This window comes from Conger conger, chromosome 4, assembly GCF_963514075.1.
Source record: "Conger conger chromosome 4, fConCon1.1, whole genome shotgun sequence".
Lineage (NCBI taxonomy): Eukaryota > Metazoa > Chordata > Actinopteri > Anguilliformes > Congridae > Conger > Conger conger.
Genome location: NC_083763.1, coordinates 30959501 through 30975653, shown reverse-complemented (window position 1 = coordinate 30975653; position 16153 = coordinate 30959501). Strand labels below are relative to the sequence as shown.

The window sequence follows — 16153 nt, the reverse complement described above, 5'->3', positions numbered from 1 at the left end:
ATTGTCCTTACAATGGCAAGTGGTTTGTTTAACCGTTTCTGTATTTTATTTACCCATGACCAGACTTACTGTTATGTTCCTGTGTTCTGCCTGTTAGTTTATCATCGTTTATTATTGTTATTCTTGTTATTTATTATTTTTCATATTCATGTCTGGTGTTCTGTTTATAGTCATTAGTCTTTGCACTCGTCTTCCCCTGTGATGTCTGAGTCTGAATGTTTACTAGCCCAGTCACGCCCCTGTCTGCATGCCCCACTATTCGGGTGTTTACGGTAGTTCCAGGGTTCAACCTTCCTTCCAATCTTGCATTCCTTACTTCCTGCTTTCTCTCCATTTCATGTTTGTACATAGCACTAATAGACTAATCCCAACTAACATAGAAGTTGTACAGTACTAATTATACTAACACACTAATATTTTTTTCAAACTAACAAACTAACATTCACTAGTTTTGGGTATTTGTAATTTAAATCACTTACTAACTTACTAACGCATCTCCAGTTTCAATTCTGTTCTGTAACTCCGCCTCCCTATTCTATCACTGATTACTTGCTTAGTTTCAGCACCTGTATTCGCACCTGTCTCTCCGTATCTCTGCATCTCCTGATTCTCTGCAAATTGTCTACTCCTTAGTCCGGAGCCATTTGTATTACGTGTGTCTTTGTGAATCCAGTCCGTGTTTTTGTTTCCCCCTCGTTATTGTCCTATTACCTTTTCAAGTGTCTCACCTGATGTTTATTTGTTAGACTGCCCTCACTCCCATGCCCCGCCTAGTTTGTCTCATTCCCCTGTGTATTTATACCTGTCCTTTTCAGTTGCACGCTGCTAGTTCATCTTGTCCTGTTTTCTTGTCCTGAGCCCCACTGTATGTATATCATTTGGAAATTTTAAGTACACTACATTTACAATTTTGCTTACTTTGCAACTTTCTCATCCAGTGTACTCTCTGCATTCAGAAGCACATTGCACACTAAAATAACAGTACATATATTGATGACACAGAAGTTAGGAGGCACATTTTTCACCACTTGAAAAATGGTCCACAAATGGCCCACCTTCAACTTCAATGTTCAGTTTTCAAAAGGTTGTGGTGCATTACCTAGCCAGGTGCTAGGCTTTGGTGGCGTTTGGGGTTTACATGAAATTGCAGTTGTGAAACCCTCTATAAGCAATGTACACATCCCGTTATTAATCTGTTACAATCTTTAAGCTGCTGCACTTACCTGCTGATTCTCAATGCACAGGACATTTGAGCCCTGGATTTTGATTACAGTGCCAAGGCCATAAACCAAGACGCCAAACAGGTGAAGACCAGATAAAAACCTGCTTAATCTCCAGTCGATGGCAGACTTCATATAAGTAGCTCTGTCACTCAAGTTCTCCCTCTTTCTCTGTTGTACATGTGTACATGCACGTGCGCATACACACACACAAGAGATTTTAATCTGGAATTATCATGACATATTTCATGCTGAGGATTGTTATTTTTCACAATCCTCTATAGCGGATTCTGGCCTGTCTCAGTGTCCAGTTATGTTTATCAAAATGACTACAAGGCTCATGATGATAAAATAACTTTTATTCTCACAACATTTACCTTCATGCCACATCTTCTTTCTTTTTTTTTTCAATCCCCCACGTTTGGTACACAAAGCAGATGTCGCCATCCTAAGGTCTCCTTGTACGTCACTGCCACGGTGACGTGCCACCTTACCGCGAGGGACAAAGGATCATCACGCCGTTTCATCACTAATACTGAATTGTGCGACACCCCCCAGGCATTTTTAGAGTACACAAGCATATTTTTCACAAAGAACAAAACAAGAAAACAAAAATTGTAGTAATAATAATAAAAAACAAATCAAAGTTCAAAAGTACCTTTCAAAATGATTTATGTACAAGTAACATTAAAATAGTAAGAGACCGAAATGATACTGAATAACATTGAATCAACAAGCTGACGAGACAGGGATTCCACTCACAATATACTAAATGAAATGCAGTTCAGCAAGGAAACATTCAAGCGGTCAAGAAATGCTACGCTTCAACTCAACTACTTAAAAAACAGCTTTAAGTAGCAAATGGTAGCTGACATGCACTTGGAACGCAACAAGAGTACACATTCAAAGAAATAAAATAATTTTATAAACAGGACTTGTGCCCCAAGAACTCTCAATTGCAAAGGTCACAACAGCAAAACCATTTCAGCTTTAATTATTACTCTAAAGGTAAAGATTATCAGCCTATTCTTGGTATAGCTTTACAGCTTGTTAATATGCAAATATTATTATAGTTTGGAAAAAATAATAACTACAATTCTACAAAGTGGCCATATACTTGTGTGAAACTGAGGTAAGATTGGGGGAAAAAAAGTATAGCAAAAGAATTGACAGCTTTATCTTGTGGTCAACTGAAAAGTAAAGAATATGAGCCGTATTTACTTTCTTTCAAGAATTCCAAACTGTTTGCTCCAAAAATAAGGCACAGTGACTTAAAGTAGTTCATATGCTTTGATTTCATCAGCACTGCAAGAACATTGTACTGTAAGAAAACAAGACAAAAAACAAAGGTAAAAACAAGTCAGACCAGACTTGTCATGTCTGTGGTACATCACTTAAGACCAAGTAAAAGTTTTATTTACTTTTGCCCAACACTTTGCGGTATGCAGGCCTTTGGGGGTGACAAGAACCAATTTTTCAATTCTAATTTTATTCGCTATAATGCACAGCTTGAGGCTACAAAGGGACCCAAGAGCAAGACAAACCTGAACGCTGAAAAGAGGAACGGGACACCCCTGGGAGTCTCGGACAGGGGATCAACAGACACAAGCAAGAGTCGGAAGTGGAAAAGTCTTCAGGAGGTTTAAAAAAATCAAACCACCAGGATAATACGAATATTTCCTTCATAATTACCTTAACTCTGCACAGAGTCCTGACATTCAACCCCAGTGTTTGTGCTATAAAACCTTCATTCACCCAGTAGACTCTCTGAAGCCAATGTGTGTTTAGGGATGAGATGCTCGGTCAAAGCAGGTGTATAAGTGTGTGTATATGTGTACGTGTGCGTGTGTTATTGTGTGAGAGCACGTATAGCCAAGTGTGCGTGCATGCATACGTGTGTCTGAGTTCGTCCGTACCCGCATGAGTGTGTGAACGCGTCTCTCAGTTTATTGTATGTGTATATGTATGCCTGTCTGTGTGTGAGTGTGCAGTGGCTAAATGTAATCTGAGTACATCTTCCCACTGACAGGACCAAAAGCTTGGACAGAGGGGGAAGACTGCCTTTGCTTTGACAATTAGCCAAATAAACCAGGCGCATACCAGCGCAATGTCTGAACTAAAGCCAAGGGCATGAAGGAGGCGCTCCGGATGTTCGTCCCGCAGCCAATCAGAGCTGAGGAGAGTATGTACGATGAAGAGGGGTGGGGGTGGGTGGGTGGGGGCTGCAGGACAGCGGTTGCGGGTACATGCTCAGAGAAAGTGACGTGGTAGAAGAGATGAAGGGGTGTTTGGGCACGGAGGCCAGGGGTGCTGGCGTGTGCTGGGAGCGGCAGCCGAAACGGCAGGGGTCTTAACCCTCCTCTTCTAAATCATCCTCCTCCACCCTCTCCTGGAAAACTCTGTCAGGTAGTCTGAAGCACTCCTCGAAAAAGTTCACCAGCGACTGGCTCAGGTGCTGCCTCGTCCCCTCGCTGTGGATGAAGTGGCCTTCGTCGGGGTAGATCTGACGATGGGACAAACCGTTTGATGTTAGTCGTATGAACGGGTGTTGTATAATGCTCTTCGTATCTCTCCATTTCAAACTCTTTAAATCAATGCACAAACTTCCATGAACACACAATTATACACAACAGACCTCGGTCAAATGCATAACTGTTTTGGATTTAAATACTTTTCTTTACTCAAATGATCTTGCCTGGTGCAATTGAGCCAACCAAGATGACCAGAAGGTGGGTTTTCTATTTTATTGGCTCCAAGACAAGCACAGTAAAGTGTATAAAGGTGAATCCATTTGAATTCAAAACACTTGCAGATTAACAAGACCCTACCACCTTCCAGGATGCGGGAACATATTGCAGAAGAAAATTGTTCTCTCTGTCTCCACCTCAGCTGATGTGTGGTGAGCATTCTGGCACAAAATGGCTGCCGTTGTATCACAGTTGCATGCTACACATGGTGTGATTGAGACGTGTTTCCCCCTCATCACTGTAAAGCAGGGGTACACAACTCCGGTCCTCGAGGGCGGGTCTGGATTTTGTTCCAACCAATTTCCTTGTTTTTAATTTTCTGACAGCTGTATAAATGACCCTGGTTCAAGCCTGTACTTGAGCACAGTATAATAATTTGGATACACTTGCAGTCTGCAGCTGTAGTTGGTACTCATACACATGCCAGACAAGATATGATTAAGTCAATTAAATAATTGGGACCAGAAGTTGGCACAAAATCTTGAAATGGATCAGCGCTTGTTGTGCACCCCTGCTGTAAAGCGATTTGAGTCACCGGCTGGTGAGAGAAGCGCTATATAAATGAAAGGAATTATTATTATTATTATTAAAATGCCAAATGGCAGAGGAAACTAAGAATGTAAGAGACGCCATGTAAGAGACGTGCAGCACGAATGTGGCATTAGAGCTCAGCAGTGCAGATGGAGTCTTCTGACGACATCTGACAGAACTCAGATGTCATAACTTGAACCGCACGCGATTTAGCATTGCGATACGGTACGTGACAGACTGATCCATTTAATACACAGTTGTCCAAATGGATGATACCGTACATATCATATACACGGTGAAGGAATATGGCCCGATAAGCAAATATGTGGTTAAAAAACTTTGGATAAATAAACATTTACTCTACGTCATTAGCAGAAAAACAGACTGGGTAAAAAGGACTGAATAAAAAGAATAAATGTCTGATGAAGAGCCAACCTTACTTTCTGGTGTTAAATCAACTCAGGAGCACATATGGTGTGTGGACCATTCCTTTTCTCTTATTTTCCATTCTACACCAATGGACTACACAGGCTGATTGCATGTGCCTGACCATAGAACTGACTGAATCCCTCCCCAGACAGCAAAAATGAATTTTGGCCGCCAAGTAGTGTGTCTGGGTACTGCACCAATGCACTCTGTATTGAAGCCACCCTACGCCACCATCAATGGCTGTGGCCAATAGTCCAACGCAATTGGCTTTACAGTCTTATGCAACAGTGGGTTCTAAAGCAGTCTGGATTCCATATTGACTGGATGACTGCATTAACAAGATGTGGCAAAGATGGATTCACAGCACTGTCTAATGCAGCAGCCAGTCTCTGTTAATGCACATTATTATTTATTTTTCATAATTGTAATGCACATTATTATTTATGGCGGCACGGATGGTGCAGTGGGTAGCACTGCCGCCTCACAGCAAGGAGGTCCTGGGTTCGAATCCCCGTCGGCCGGGGCCTCTCTGTGTGGAGTTTGCATGTTCTCCCCGTGTCTGCGTGGGTTTCCTCCGGGTACTCCGGTTTCCTCCCACAGTCCAAAGACATGCAGGTTAGGCTGATTGGAGAGTCTAAATTGCCCATAGGTATGAGTGTGTGAATGAATGGTGTGTGTGCCCTGCGATGGACTGGCGACCTGTCCAGGGTGTATTCCTGCCTTTCGCCCAATGTATGCTGGGATAGGCTCCAGCCCCCCTGCGACCCTGTTCAGGATAAGCGGGTTAAGATGATGGATGGATGGATGGATTATTATTTATTTTTTTATCCAGAGAGAGAGAGTTCATGAATTTGTCATTTCAATTTCATATCATGAATGTGTACTTCACTATTTGAAATTGAATGGTTTGAAATTTAATTCAGACTTCAAGGTATTACATTTACCTTATGAAGATTACATCGGAATTAAAGCAAAAGATCCATCTAATTAGGACATCTATCTGGCTATGAACACTGAATTATAATTACATCCCATTCTAAAAGGGGATTAGTTACACAGCTAATGTGGATTACATTGTGGCGAAATAATAATCTCTTCAGATAAAATTGGGATTTCTGCACAGAAGAATCATTTGTGAATACATTTTTAACTACTAGAACTACTCCTTGATCAAAGCATTTTTTCCTATTTTTAATTTCAGAATTATTGTAATGAACGCAATGTAGTGCAATGACGTCCAACTTACCTGTAGAGTGTAATTTGCCTTTTCATTTATTAGTTGGGTGATGAACTTTGCAGAGTGTTGGAAATGGACCTTCTCTGTGTGTGTGTAGGAGGAGGGGTTTGGAGGAAAGAAGAAAAAAAAATGTTGGCACCATGGTCTTAGAGAACACCATTAAATGATAAGGCAGTAATGCAGTTTTAATCGGTGGCAGTTTAATTACAGACGGAGAGGACATGATAAGAAAGTTCATTTCTTGAGGCTGGGAAACCCAGAGAGACATACCATCAGCTGTTGGATGAATGATCAGATATCTTTTATCGTTGAAACGAGATGCTCGATTCGTTAAATTCGACATCTATGGAGGGCAAAAAGCAATGAGAAATGAGCTCAGGTCAACCAACCAACTGACTGACCAGCCAATCAAACAACCAAGCAACCAATCAAATGTGCTTAACAGAAAAATTAGACTTGTAATTTGGATGCAACAGATTATAGGATAGCCTTCACTGATGCTTAAAGGTACACTGTCACGCTTGTTTCAGTTGAGCTTATTTGGATTAAATGCTTAAATTCAATGGTGGAGTTTGAGCCCCCGTTACCTTCTGGGAAACACAGGCTGGAGATTCAAGTCAAACACATCCAAGTCCATAGTTAGGAAACGGCTACACTGATGGTGATTTTAAAAAGGCCTACACACGTAATTTTAGCATTTCATCCAAATAAGCTCAACTGAAACAAGCGTGACAATGCTCCTTTAAATATTTAAAACCAAAATAAACAGAATAGATATGATTTTAAATATAGCTGCAAGCAGCAATTGACGGGGTCCACGCAGCATAGCAGCAGTTGGCAAGCAGAGAGGCTTATGAAGCAGTAGTACACATGGACCAAATTTCAAGATAATTGGACCTTGTTAAGTCCATTTCATACGATAAATTCTGTCCATTTAATTTTTCCATTTTGTGCTTGGACCTAAAAATGTATTATTAACATTAAATGCTTGCTGCATAAACCCTTGTATTTTAAATTAGATGCTTACCGTATAAACCTTTGCATCAGGCTTGGGCAATCCCAAATATCTCTCTGAAAATGCAGATGCTGACAGAGAAACAGAAATAGTAAGTCCAGGTGTATCAGGAGGTATGCATGAAGGAACACAGGTCAGATTATGGATATGTGATTCATACACACTGCAAAAACCAAGAAATAAGTAAATCTTAAGTATTTAGACTTGAAGTATTTAAAATTGTATTTCTATTGCTTTTTTGCTGAATAAGACAACGTTTGGCAATTAATTTCTCATTTCAGGATTTACCAACTTTAAACAAGCTAATATTTCCTACTTCATTACAAGAAAACAAGACTTGTAAGACAGTCTTTAGATAAATAAAATACTACTCAAAACAAACTGAAACTACAAAATGATGACCAAATTACAGAAAAGTATATACAGTATATACAGAACAGTATATACATCGTCTGACACACTGGGTGATCTTGATAAACTGATTCCCTCTCAAATGTGAGGTGTAATGGCTTCCAAATCCAGTTCCATGGTTTTCTGTTTACCTGGGCTGTGTGACAGCTCTGAGAGTCATTCTGAATTATTATCACAGGATGACATTTGCTGCTGTGCCTACAATATATAGGCTGTTTATTGATGGTGGCTAAAGCATGTGCTAGGAGCTTGACGTGGATTTTGTGACACTGAGGATGCCTCTAGATGTCAGGGTTTTTAATACTGCCAAAGAGATGATTTTACTGCGGGGCCATTATCATCCCTTTCCCGAGTTTGGTTTCGTGTCACCGAGTGGGCGGTTACCTGGCAGCTCTCTCTCACTGATTAACGTAATTTGTTTCAGCTGTGGGAGGTTCCGAGTCATAGCTCAGCACTTCAGTGTCTTTATCGCCACTACCTGAAGCCGGTTATACTCCTCGCTAGCTACTGTGTTCTGACAAGATCTCTGCGGTTGTTCTCATTTCTTTCTGGTTATTGTTTTTCGCTTCCTTACCGTAAGTACTGGAGGCTTTCCTCAGCTTAACTCCCTTAGTTTCCACAATAGGTTGTGCGAACTAAGGTATTTAGCTAGGTCCTTTTGTTTTTCCCTCTTTTTTTTCGTTTTTCTTATAAGTTCGGGCAGTTAATTTGGGTTGTTTTCAGTTGGTACTGCGGAGAGATTATTCTCTCTTACTCGTTTATTATGAGTTTGCCCAGTTCTATCGGGTTGTTTTCTGTTGGCGCTGCAGAGAGGTTATACTATCTTTTTTCCTCCCCCGTTTCATTGGGAGTTTTTATTTTGTCTCTTTGTTATCATTTTATTTTTTAAACCTGCTTTCAGTTTCCTGTTGTGTTGCTCCTGGGTTTCCACCCCAGCTGCTCCCCCCTTACACTAGAAGGGTTTCAACAGACAACAAAACTCGCACAACATCACCACTGTGTTCAGAGGCTCTTTCTCCTCAAATAAGATGGCATCGCACTTACCATATAATTTAAAATCTGTGATAGGAGAAAGGGCTGCTCCACACTTGAGTAAGGACTTTTCAGAACTGAGCAGAAGGCTTGCTACATATCCCCCATAAACCTACAAATGCACAGGGAGAGATAACATAAGGATGTTAAATCAAGCTATGGCAAATGTGGGCTGATTCGCACAGACTTCTACACTGCAAACACAGTGGGCAGTACAGCATTTTATATCCAGCTAATAATACCACTGAATTATAGGGACTGTTGCACTATAGATCACCATTAAGCAGTATTCATCAAGTAAGTTTCCATTCTGAATGGTTTATTTTAAGAAGATGTGCAGCCTAACAAATCAATTAAAAATCCTTCTCAAATCTATCACTTTGCAAGATTTTTCTTTAAAACAACCAAGCATGGTCCCTTTGAAAGATTTACTTCATAAAGGATTGAAATGTAAGGCAAGTTGGTCAACATTTTCCCTAGAATGTCAACCGTTGTCCATTAATGTATCCTTGCATGGCAGCTTATCACCAGTGGCATGTGAGTGTGTGTGAATGGGTGAATGAGAAGCATCCATTGTACCGTGCTTTGGATAAAGGCGCTATATAAATGCCAACCATTTACCATTAATGTGCTCACTGAAAACAATGAATGATCTCTTCAAGAGCAAATAAAATGAAAGTAAAGATAGCAATCATGTGGAAATTAAATTTGTAAATTTAAGTGTTGCAATGTTGGTAATGAATTCACAGAAGCAATTTGCAATATGTTTCATATGTTAAATATGTATCCCTCATGAGGCAACAAGCAAGCAGAGACTACCGGTCTGGTTTTTCCAAATCAAACGTTTTCTCTATCACTGTAGAAAACAATGGCTCTTGTGACTGGGTCTATAACTTCTTTGCTAAATTAGACACAAATACTGCCACTGAGGTGAGCCAATTTCAAGATTTGCCAATGGGGTAATATCACATGTTGAGCAAACGGTAACCTATAATTGGCTTGAGATAAAAAACTGATTTAAAGTCGTAATACAATAATAGAACACTTGTTAAGATGGACTTTTATGCAGTGTATTGTACCATTGAAACGTGACTGCAGATTGTAGTCTGGCTTCAGAGCATCGTCCATAGCTCTCATAGTGTGAGCTCAGTCGGATCTTTGTGAATGTCCAGCAATTCAACTGATGTGCTGCAATTTATATTGATTCCGGGTAAGAGCTGCATCGGAAAAGGCACCTGACCACTGTACAATGGCACCTCAAGAGCTACATCTTCTAGTCATAGCCGAAATGAGCTGGGCCATTAAAGGGGAATTCCACCATACAACTTGTATTTGTAGAAGTGTAACTATCCTCCTGATCAAAATGAGCTCAAAGCCAGCTCTCTACCTGTAGCGAGTGCAAAGATATAGCAAATACTGCCCAAATGCAAACACTTGTTGTTCCTATCTTTTCTGAAGTAGCTAAACTCAAATGAGGCAAGAAGTCTGTCTTCAAAGCTGTCCATTATTTCACATTACCCACCTGACTGTAGTGCAAAAGAAAAATGAGGAAGCGTAGAGGTTTATTATTATACCCAAGATTTGCAGATATCTCTGTACAGAGATTGCTTTTCTCAGGCTCTTTGTTTTTCTGTATCTGTTTTTTTTTCTGCATAAGTTCTTAGCGTTTTCGTTCCTTGTTACCCTCTGTGCTCATCGTAGTCTCTCCGTCAGTTCATTCACTCCTTTCATTAGTTTCACCTGTCCTCCATATCCGCCTCCCATCCCTTATATGTATATATATATACACCAGTCTGTTTAGTTTGTTCACCGCTAGTTCGTCTTCAGAGTTTCTGCTCTCGTTATTCCTTTCACCTTTATTAGTGCTGTATTCTGATTTGTCTGTGTAATTTTAACTCCTGTTCACTGTCAGGGCCAAACCATTGCAGAACACACCCACACATGCACACACACACATATGCATGCACATAAACACATCAAGAGTTTAATTGAATTGAAAGGACTGCACTGAGACAGAATGAAGTACCATTAATAAATGTGTTACCTTTCCAAAGGCTCCCATACGTGTTTTGTCAATGTAAGGTTCACTTGATATGATGCTGAAACATATTTAAACCACAACAGATCATGCATTAGAGCTAGTGTATTTGACAAGCCTTGTGACTTTCCACAATGACAATAAAATGTATGCTACTTTTAGGCCCATGAATCCATATTAAATCATATTTCACAGCAAAAATCAATTGATGCTTTTTAGGTAGAGTCACCAGTTTTTAAATGTCAGGGACATCATATGTCTCAGTTTATTAGCAGCAGTGTAAAATGCCCACATTAAAAAGGTTTTTGCTGGGCTAAACAAAACAAAACATGAAATCACACTGGCTGTTTTCGGATTAGGTTGGACACCCATTCTTTTTAAGGGTGCATTTTTCTTTTTACTGCAGAGATACTTGAACCTGGAGAGGCACGCTGTTTTTTTTTTTTGTTTTCCCTTAAAATCAGCGACTGATTCATACCCAAGAAACCAAGTTAACTGCTTTAACTGATCAATTGCTGTGCTATTCTAGTTTGGAAGCAGACCCTGCAGCTCTCCATGACTCTTGAGTCAGGACCACTGGCTCAAAGGCATGATATTCAAAGCATTTAAACTTCCATTTTCCTTTTCAACTCTCCCGAAAATAGATTTTAAAATAAATGTGTCTATTAGAAACAAAATTGTACAATAATAAAAAGCACCTGACTGTGCTTTTGGGGAGCCTATGGGGACCCTTGGAGGATAACAAAGATGCTTAAAAACTGGTGGCCCTACAACAACAACTCATTAGTACAATAACACATAATGACAAACTTAATATACTATATTATATACAACACTGCCTATTAAAACTTAAACTGAAACTTATTTAAGGTAATGATATATGTAAGATAGAAACCATGACATGCTGTGCATATACAAGAATGCACGGCATGTTGTGGTTTATATCTTTCATATAGTACATCTACAGTATATTCAGTAAATATATTGTTTATACAGTATATAAGTATGTAGAATTCAATTAAAGTTCATAAATATATTGATGCATGACTGCAGCCACCTGGCTGACTACATTAGTACAGTGTAGATAAGACCGAGACAACCCAGCATGACAACTCAGATCCCAAAAATGCCTCCCTCTCTGGTGAAAGCTTCAAGACTTATGCACTGCCACACTGGGCTGCCAATGTATTATCCATTATTAAGCTAAGAAAGGTTGTTTACAACTTGTTTCTCATTTGCAGTGATGATTAATGGCTTATTGAGGGACCTTTAATATGAAGTATATGAAGTATGAAGTGCCAGGCGAAGCCTGTTTTTGGGATTTGTGCACCATTGCATTGTTTGTCTGAGCCCATGTTGTACCTGAGTGCCTCCAGCTGGTCCTTCTCCTCAAACACACCCAGCTTATGCTGCACTTTGTGAAGCAGGTTGGTGCCCTGGAAGCCACTGCCTCTCCCATCGAAGCGAATCACAATGGCCCCGAAACTGCTGACCATAACTGTTGACCAGTCCACCTGGAACCGCTCTGAGACCATCTGTTCCCCGGGAGTCCCGTCCCTAAAAACAAAACCCCAAAACAAATAAATATATTGTCAGAAACTCTTCTGCAGCTCGTGTGAACCAAGTGTGACCTGGCTCCATGTCTTGGTACACTATAGTTTAATTGTAAAGCCCTGTACTGCCTCATGGATGAAAAAGCTATCTCCAAAATGATAATGGAATATTAAAGTAACAGCAAAACTTTTTCCACTAAGTAAAAAACATTATTTAATGAAGATATTTTACTATAGTACAGTACATTTACAGTACAGAGTAAATGATAGCTTTCAATGTGTGGAAAGAAAGCTAAAATATTACAATTTACATTACATTAGTCATTTGGTAGGCGCTATTATAAATTAAAAATATAAATTCATGATTTTATATTCATAAAAAATATAAACAAATATATACACTCATCGAGCACTTTATTAGGAACATTTTTACTTTATTACACCTACTTATTCATGCGATTATCTAATCAGCCAATTGTGTGGCAGCAGTGCAATGCATACAATCATGTAGGTATGAGTTAGGAGCTTCAGTTAATGTTCACATCAACCATCAGAATGGCTAAGTGACTTTGACCATGGAATGATTGTTGGTGGCAGACAGGGTGGTTTGAGTATCTCAGAAACTGCTGATCTCCAGGGCTTTTCATGTGCACTAGTCTCTAGAGTTTGCAAAGAATAGTGCAAAAAACAAACAAACAAAAAAATCCAGTGAGCAGCAGTTCTGCAGACATAACTGCCTTATTAAAGAGAGACGTCAGAGGAGAATGGCCAGACTGGTCAAAGCCGACAGGAAGGTAACAGTAATGCAAATGAGCACACATTACAACAGTGGTATGCAGAAGAGCATCTCTGAACACACAACGCATCATAACTCTAAGTGGATAGGCTACACTGAGTGTATATGGTCATATAGTCAGGACAATAGTCAGGTTTCTGCATGACGCTGATGGTATTCGTTTATTGAGTTTCTATCTACTGAGAAACAATACAGAGTACAGTTCATGCTGCTTCTTGAGCAACAGCTGCAGACGCTTTCTACACAAATGATTCTCTAAAGAATTGACGCATATCTGGCAACCACACAGCCATGAACAGGTGGAGGGTTCTCCAATTGAGCAGAGACTCGATAATGTAATGTAATGTATAATCTGGAACAAATTATCCAACAAAGTATTCAATCAGAGCAAGTAATTTGAGTGTGTGGTATTTATACTGCTGACTCACGCAGTGAAGGTCAGCTAATTTAATACTTAAGTAGATTTTATGGGTATGGTTCATGTATCCTTGGCCAAATGACCTCATTTGCAATGTCATTAAAATAAAGTACCAATCTGAATCAGCACCTCGGATAATTTCACTGACACTGGCTTCCAGGCAGTGTTTAGGGCAGCTGTCCAATTCTCTGAAATGTGACTGATTACATTTTACTTGCAAAACACCATGTTTTGGCCATTAGTTCAGCCTTCTCTGTTCAGTCAAAGTCTCACCAAGTTTCATCCCCTCTGCTGAGTTGGTTCTACTTCAGCAAAATTTTTTCAGCACAAGTGTTTTTTAACTCTTGGTTCAAGAGACCTCTGTGTCTACAAATTAATTAAAAGGCAGGGGAGAACAGGTGGCAAACAATATAATACTGTATGAACCTTGAATAAATGACTGTTTATCTCTCTAAGGCCATAATATAAACACAAGATAAATGTAAGTGCATGTAGGGCACTTTCCACTCTCTGCGGGTGTTTGTGAACTGGCTGTAATAATTTTTTTCAACAGATACAAAAGCAATCATTTGTGGATTCTCTGTGAGTGGTCGACTGAGAGGAAACATGAGCTGTAAAACAGTGGGCTTTTTGTGGATCTGTTGTTTCATTGAATTTTCTTCCCCAATAAGAATTCCAGATATAGTTTTTTGTAGCCTGACATACTGTACCAGCTGACCTTGTGATACAAGTACAGTACATTATCTGTTTCTCTCATTAAGCTCCATTGTCAGCAGAATTATTTAAGTTTTAAGTGAACACACTAATAGGTTAACACAGAGTTGCAAGGCTATATTTTATTGATGCCCCTGGGGTTCATAGTGATGTGCACTGCAATGGATAAAAAGCTGGTGAAACAAAGACAAATCGATAATGTGGTAGGGCTAGCAAGAAATTGGTTTTGGTCTCTTAAGTGTCAGAAATATCATTTATGATTTGTAAAGTGTAACTATGGAGGCAATTACAATATGTAGTGTTTACTACAATACTGTTACAAAAAACAGCATAAAGCATAACATAATGATACAATGCTAATGCTACACGGTGCACTGCCTACTACTTCAGAAGACGGTTTCCAGACTTGTAGTCCATCTAGCTTGCTTGTAATGCCTATTGACAGATGGAAACCAGGCAAAAGTGCATTGTAAACCCTGTCAAAAAATCTGCTGACAGGCTGAGAGGTGGAGATAACTACAAGGTTAATTAAGAGGGCCATGAATTGTTTATTTATTTTCTTAAGTGGCTGTTCAGTGCAGTGGGAAAAACACAGCAGTGTTGCTTTGATAAATGCAGTACAGTGATTAAGTGCCATGAGGTGAAGAGTGTCCTTGCATAGGAAAAAATCTCTCTGGACAAACTGGTTTGAGGGTCACCACCATCGAGGTGTGAGTACCACCAACAGCAGGTCATAGAAATGACCAACATGCACACTGGGAACCAATAATACTTTTTCTGACTGATAAAGTGAGGATTAGTTTTAATAAATGAATCATTATTGTTATTATTATAAGTACAGGTCAATTAAAATATATATTCTTCCAGAGGGAGATACATACATTTGTGCTTGTGTGGGGCTTTCTGGGATATATAATTATATGGCTATGTTAGCATGCAAAATGATGAGAGCTTGTAGTAAATGTGTGTGTGTGTGTGTGTGTGTGTGTGTGTGATGGCTGTATACTCACACCAGCAGTAGCACTGGGTAAAGGGCTGTTTCCTGGAAGCCAGCAGGCTTGAGGATCTGCATAGTCAGAGCTATAACACCAATCAAGAAAATCTCAATCTCAATAAACATTCGTTCTTCACTTTGACTCACAGTGCAACAGTATAAAAACAGCTATACAAACAACCTTGAATTTAACTGATTTTTGTATAACATTTAGATTAAAAACGGACAGATGACTTGACTGAAGCCAAGCCAGCGTCTTTAAAGCTTATTAAAATATCAGTGACATTAACGGTGACATTTGGGATGTACAGGTATTTCATGCTGTAGTAAATCAGGAAATCTACAGCAATTTGCTAATCACTGGTACGTACTGTAATCTTCTATGATTATATCCTTGTACTCCACTTTGGGCATCTGCATGGAGTTTATGGTAATCCTCAGATTTCCATTCATCTCCAGTTCCAGAACCCCTGTAATGACAGGAAGCAGTGTAAATGGTGTTTGTGTTCTGTGGCCTGCTTCCTGAAATGATTTACAGTGCTTGCACAGTATACCCACAATCTGATCTATCTATTTTTCTGTAGATATAAAACTCTTGTTAGAGTTTTACATTGTGAAATCACCTTTCAGGTCAGTCGGGAGCTTTACAGTCAATGACTGTAATGACTGGGCTGGATTTCCCAACGGATGGAACAGATGGTCTATAGACCTCTGGGGGTCCTTGAAGACTAGATGTGCAGATTTGGCAATTCAAAGTATGAACCTTTTTAAAAATATAACGCTTTTGGACTTAACATGGGGACTCCTGGGTGGGGGTCCTTGGATTAGAAAAGTTTGAAAACCCCCTGTGTAATAAACCTTCCTCTGGCATACTGATTTGATTAGACATCCTGTCAGCAGATACGCCCAGGTGATGAGAGAAGCAGAATGATGTTGCATCAACCCTAAACAGGGAGGAGCAAAACTGACTTAACTGATTTGACTGATTGTATCTGAATAATTATGTCATGACCCAGAG

At 39.7% G+C, this 16153-nt stretch overlaps 1 protein-coding gene across 3 annotated transcripts in view; it reads right to left on the bottom strand.

The window, feature by feature from the left end:
- Window positions 1–1561: 1561 nt before the first annotated feature.
- The window catches only part of dpp6a (dipeptidyl-peptidase 6a), a 301074-nt gene continuing 286482 nt past the window's right edge, over window positions 1562–16153 (bottom strand). For all 3 annotated transcript variants that reach the window (XM_061239158.1, XM_061239159.1, XM_061239157.1), the window contains 9 exons: window positions 15507–15605; window positions 15152–15221; window positions 12023–12217; window positions 10667–10721; window positions 8635–8734; window positions 7192–7250; window positions 6435–6507; window positions 6174–6247; window positions 1562–3723 (listed from right to left, as the gene is read on the bottom strand). In XM_061239158.1, the coding sequence (XP_061095142.1) occupies window positions 3571–3723; window positions 6174–6247; window positions 6435–6507; window positions 7192–7250; window positions 8635–8734; window positions 10667–10721; window positions 12023–12217; window positions 15152–15221; window positions 15507–15605 (878 nt within the window). In that variant the 3' untranslated portion in view covers window positions 1562–3570. The remainder of the gene's footprint in view (window positions 3724–6173; window positions 6248–6434; window positions 6508–7191; window positions 7251–8634; window positions 8735–10666; window positions 10722–12022; window positions 12218–15151; window positions 15222–15506; window positions 15606–16153) is intronic.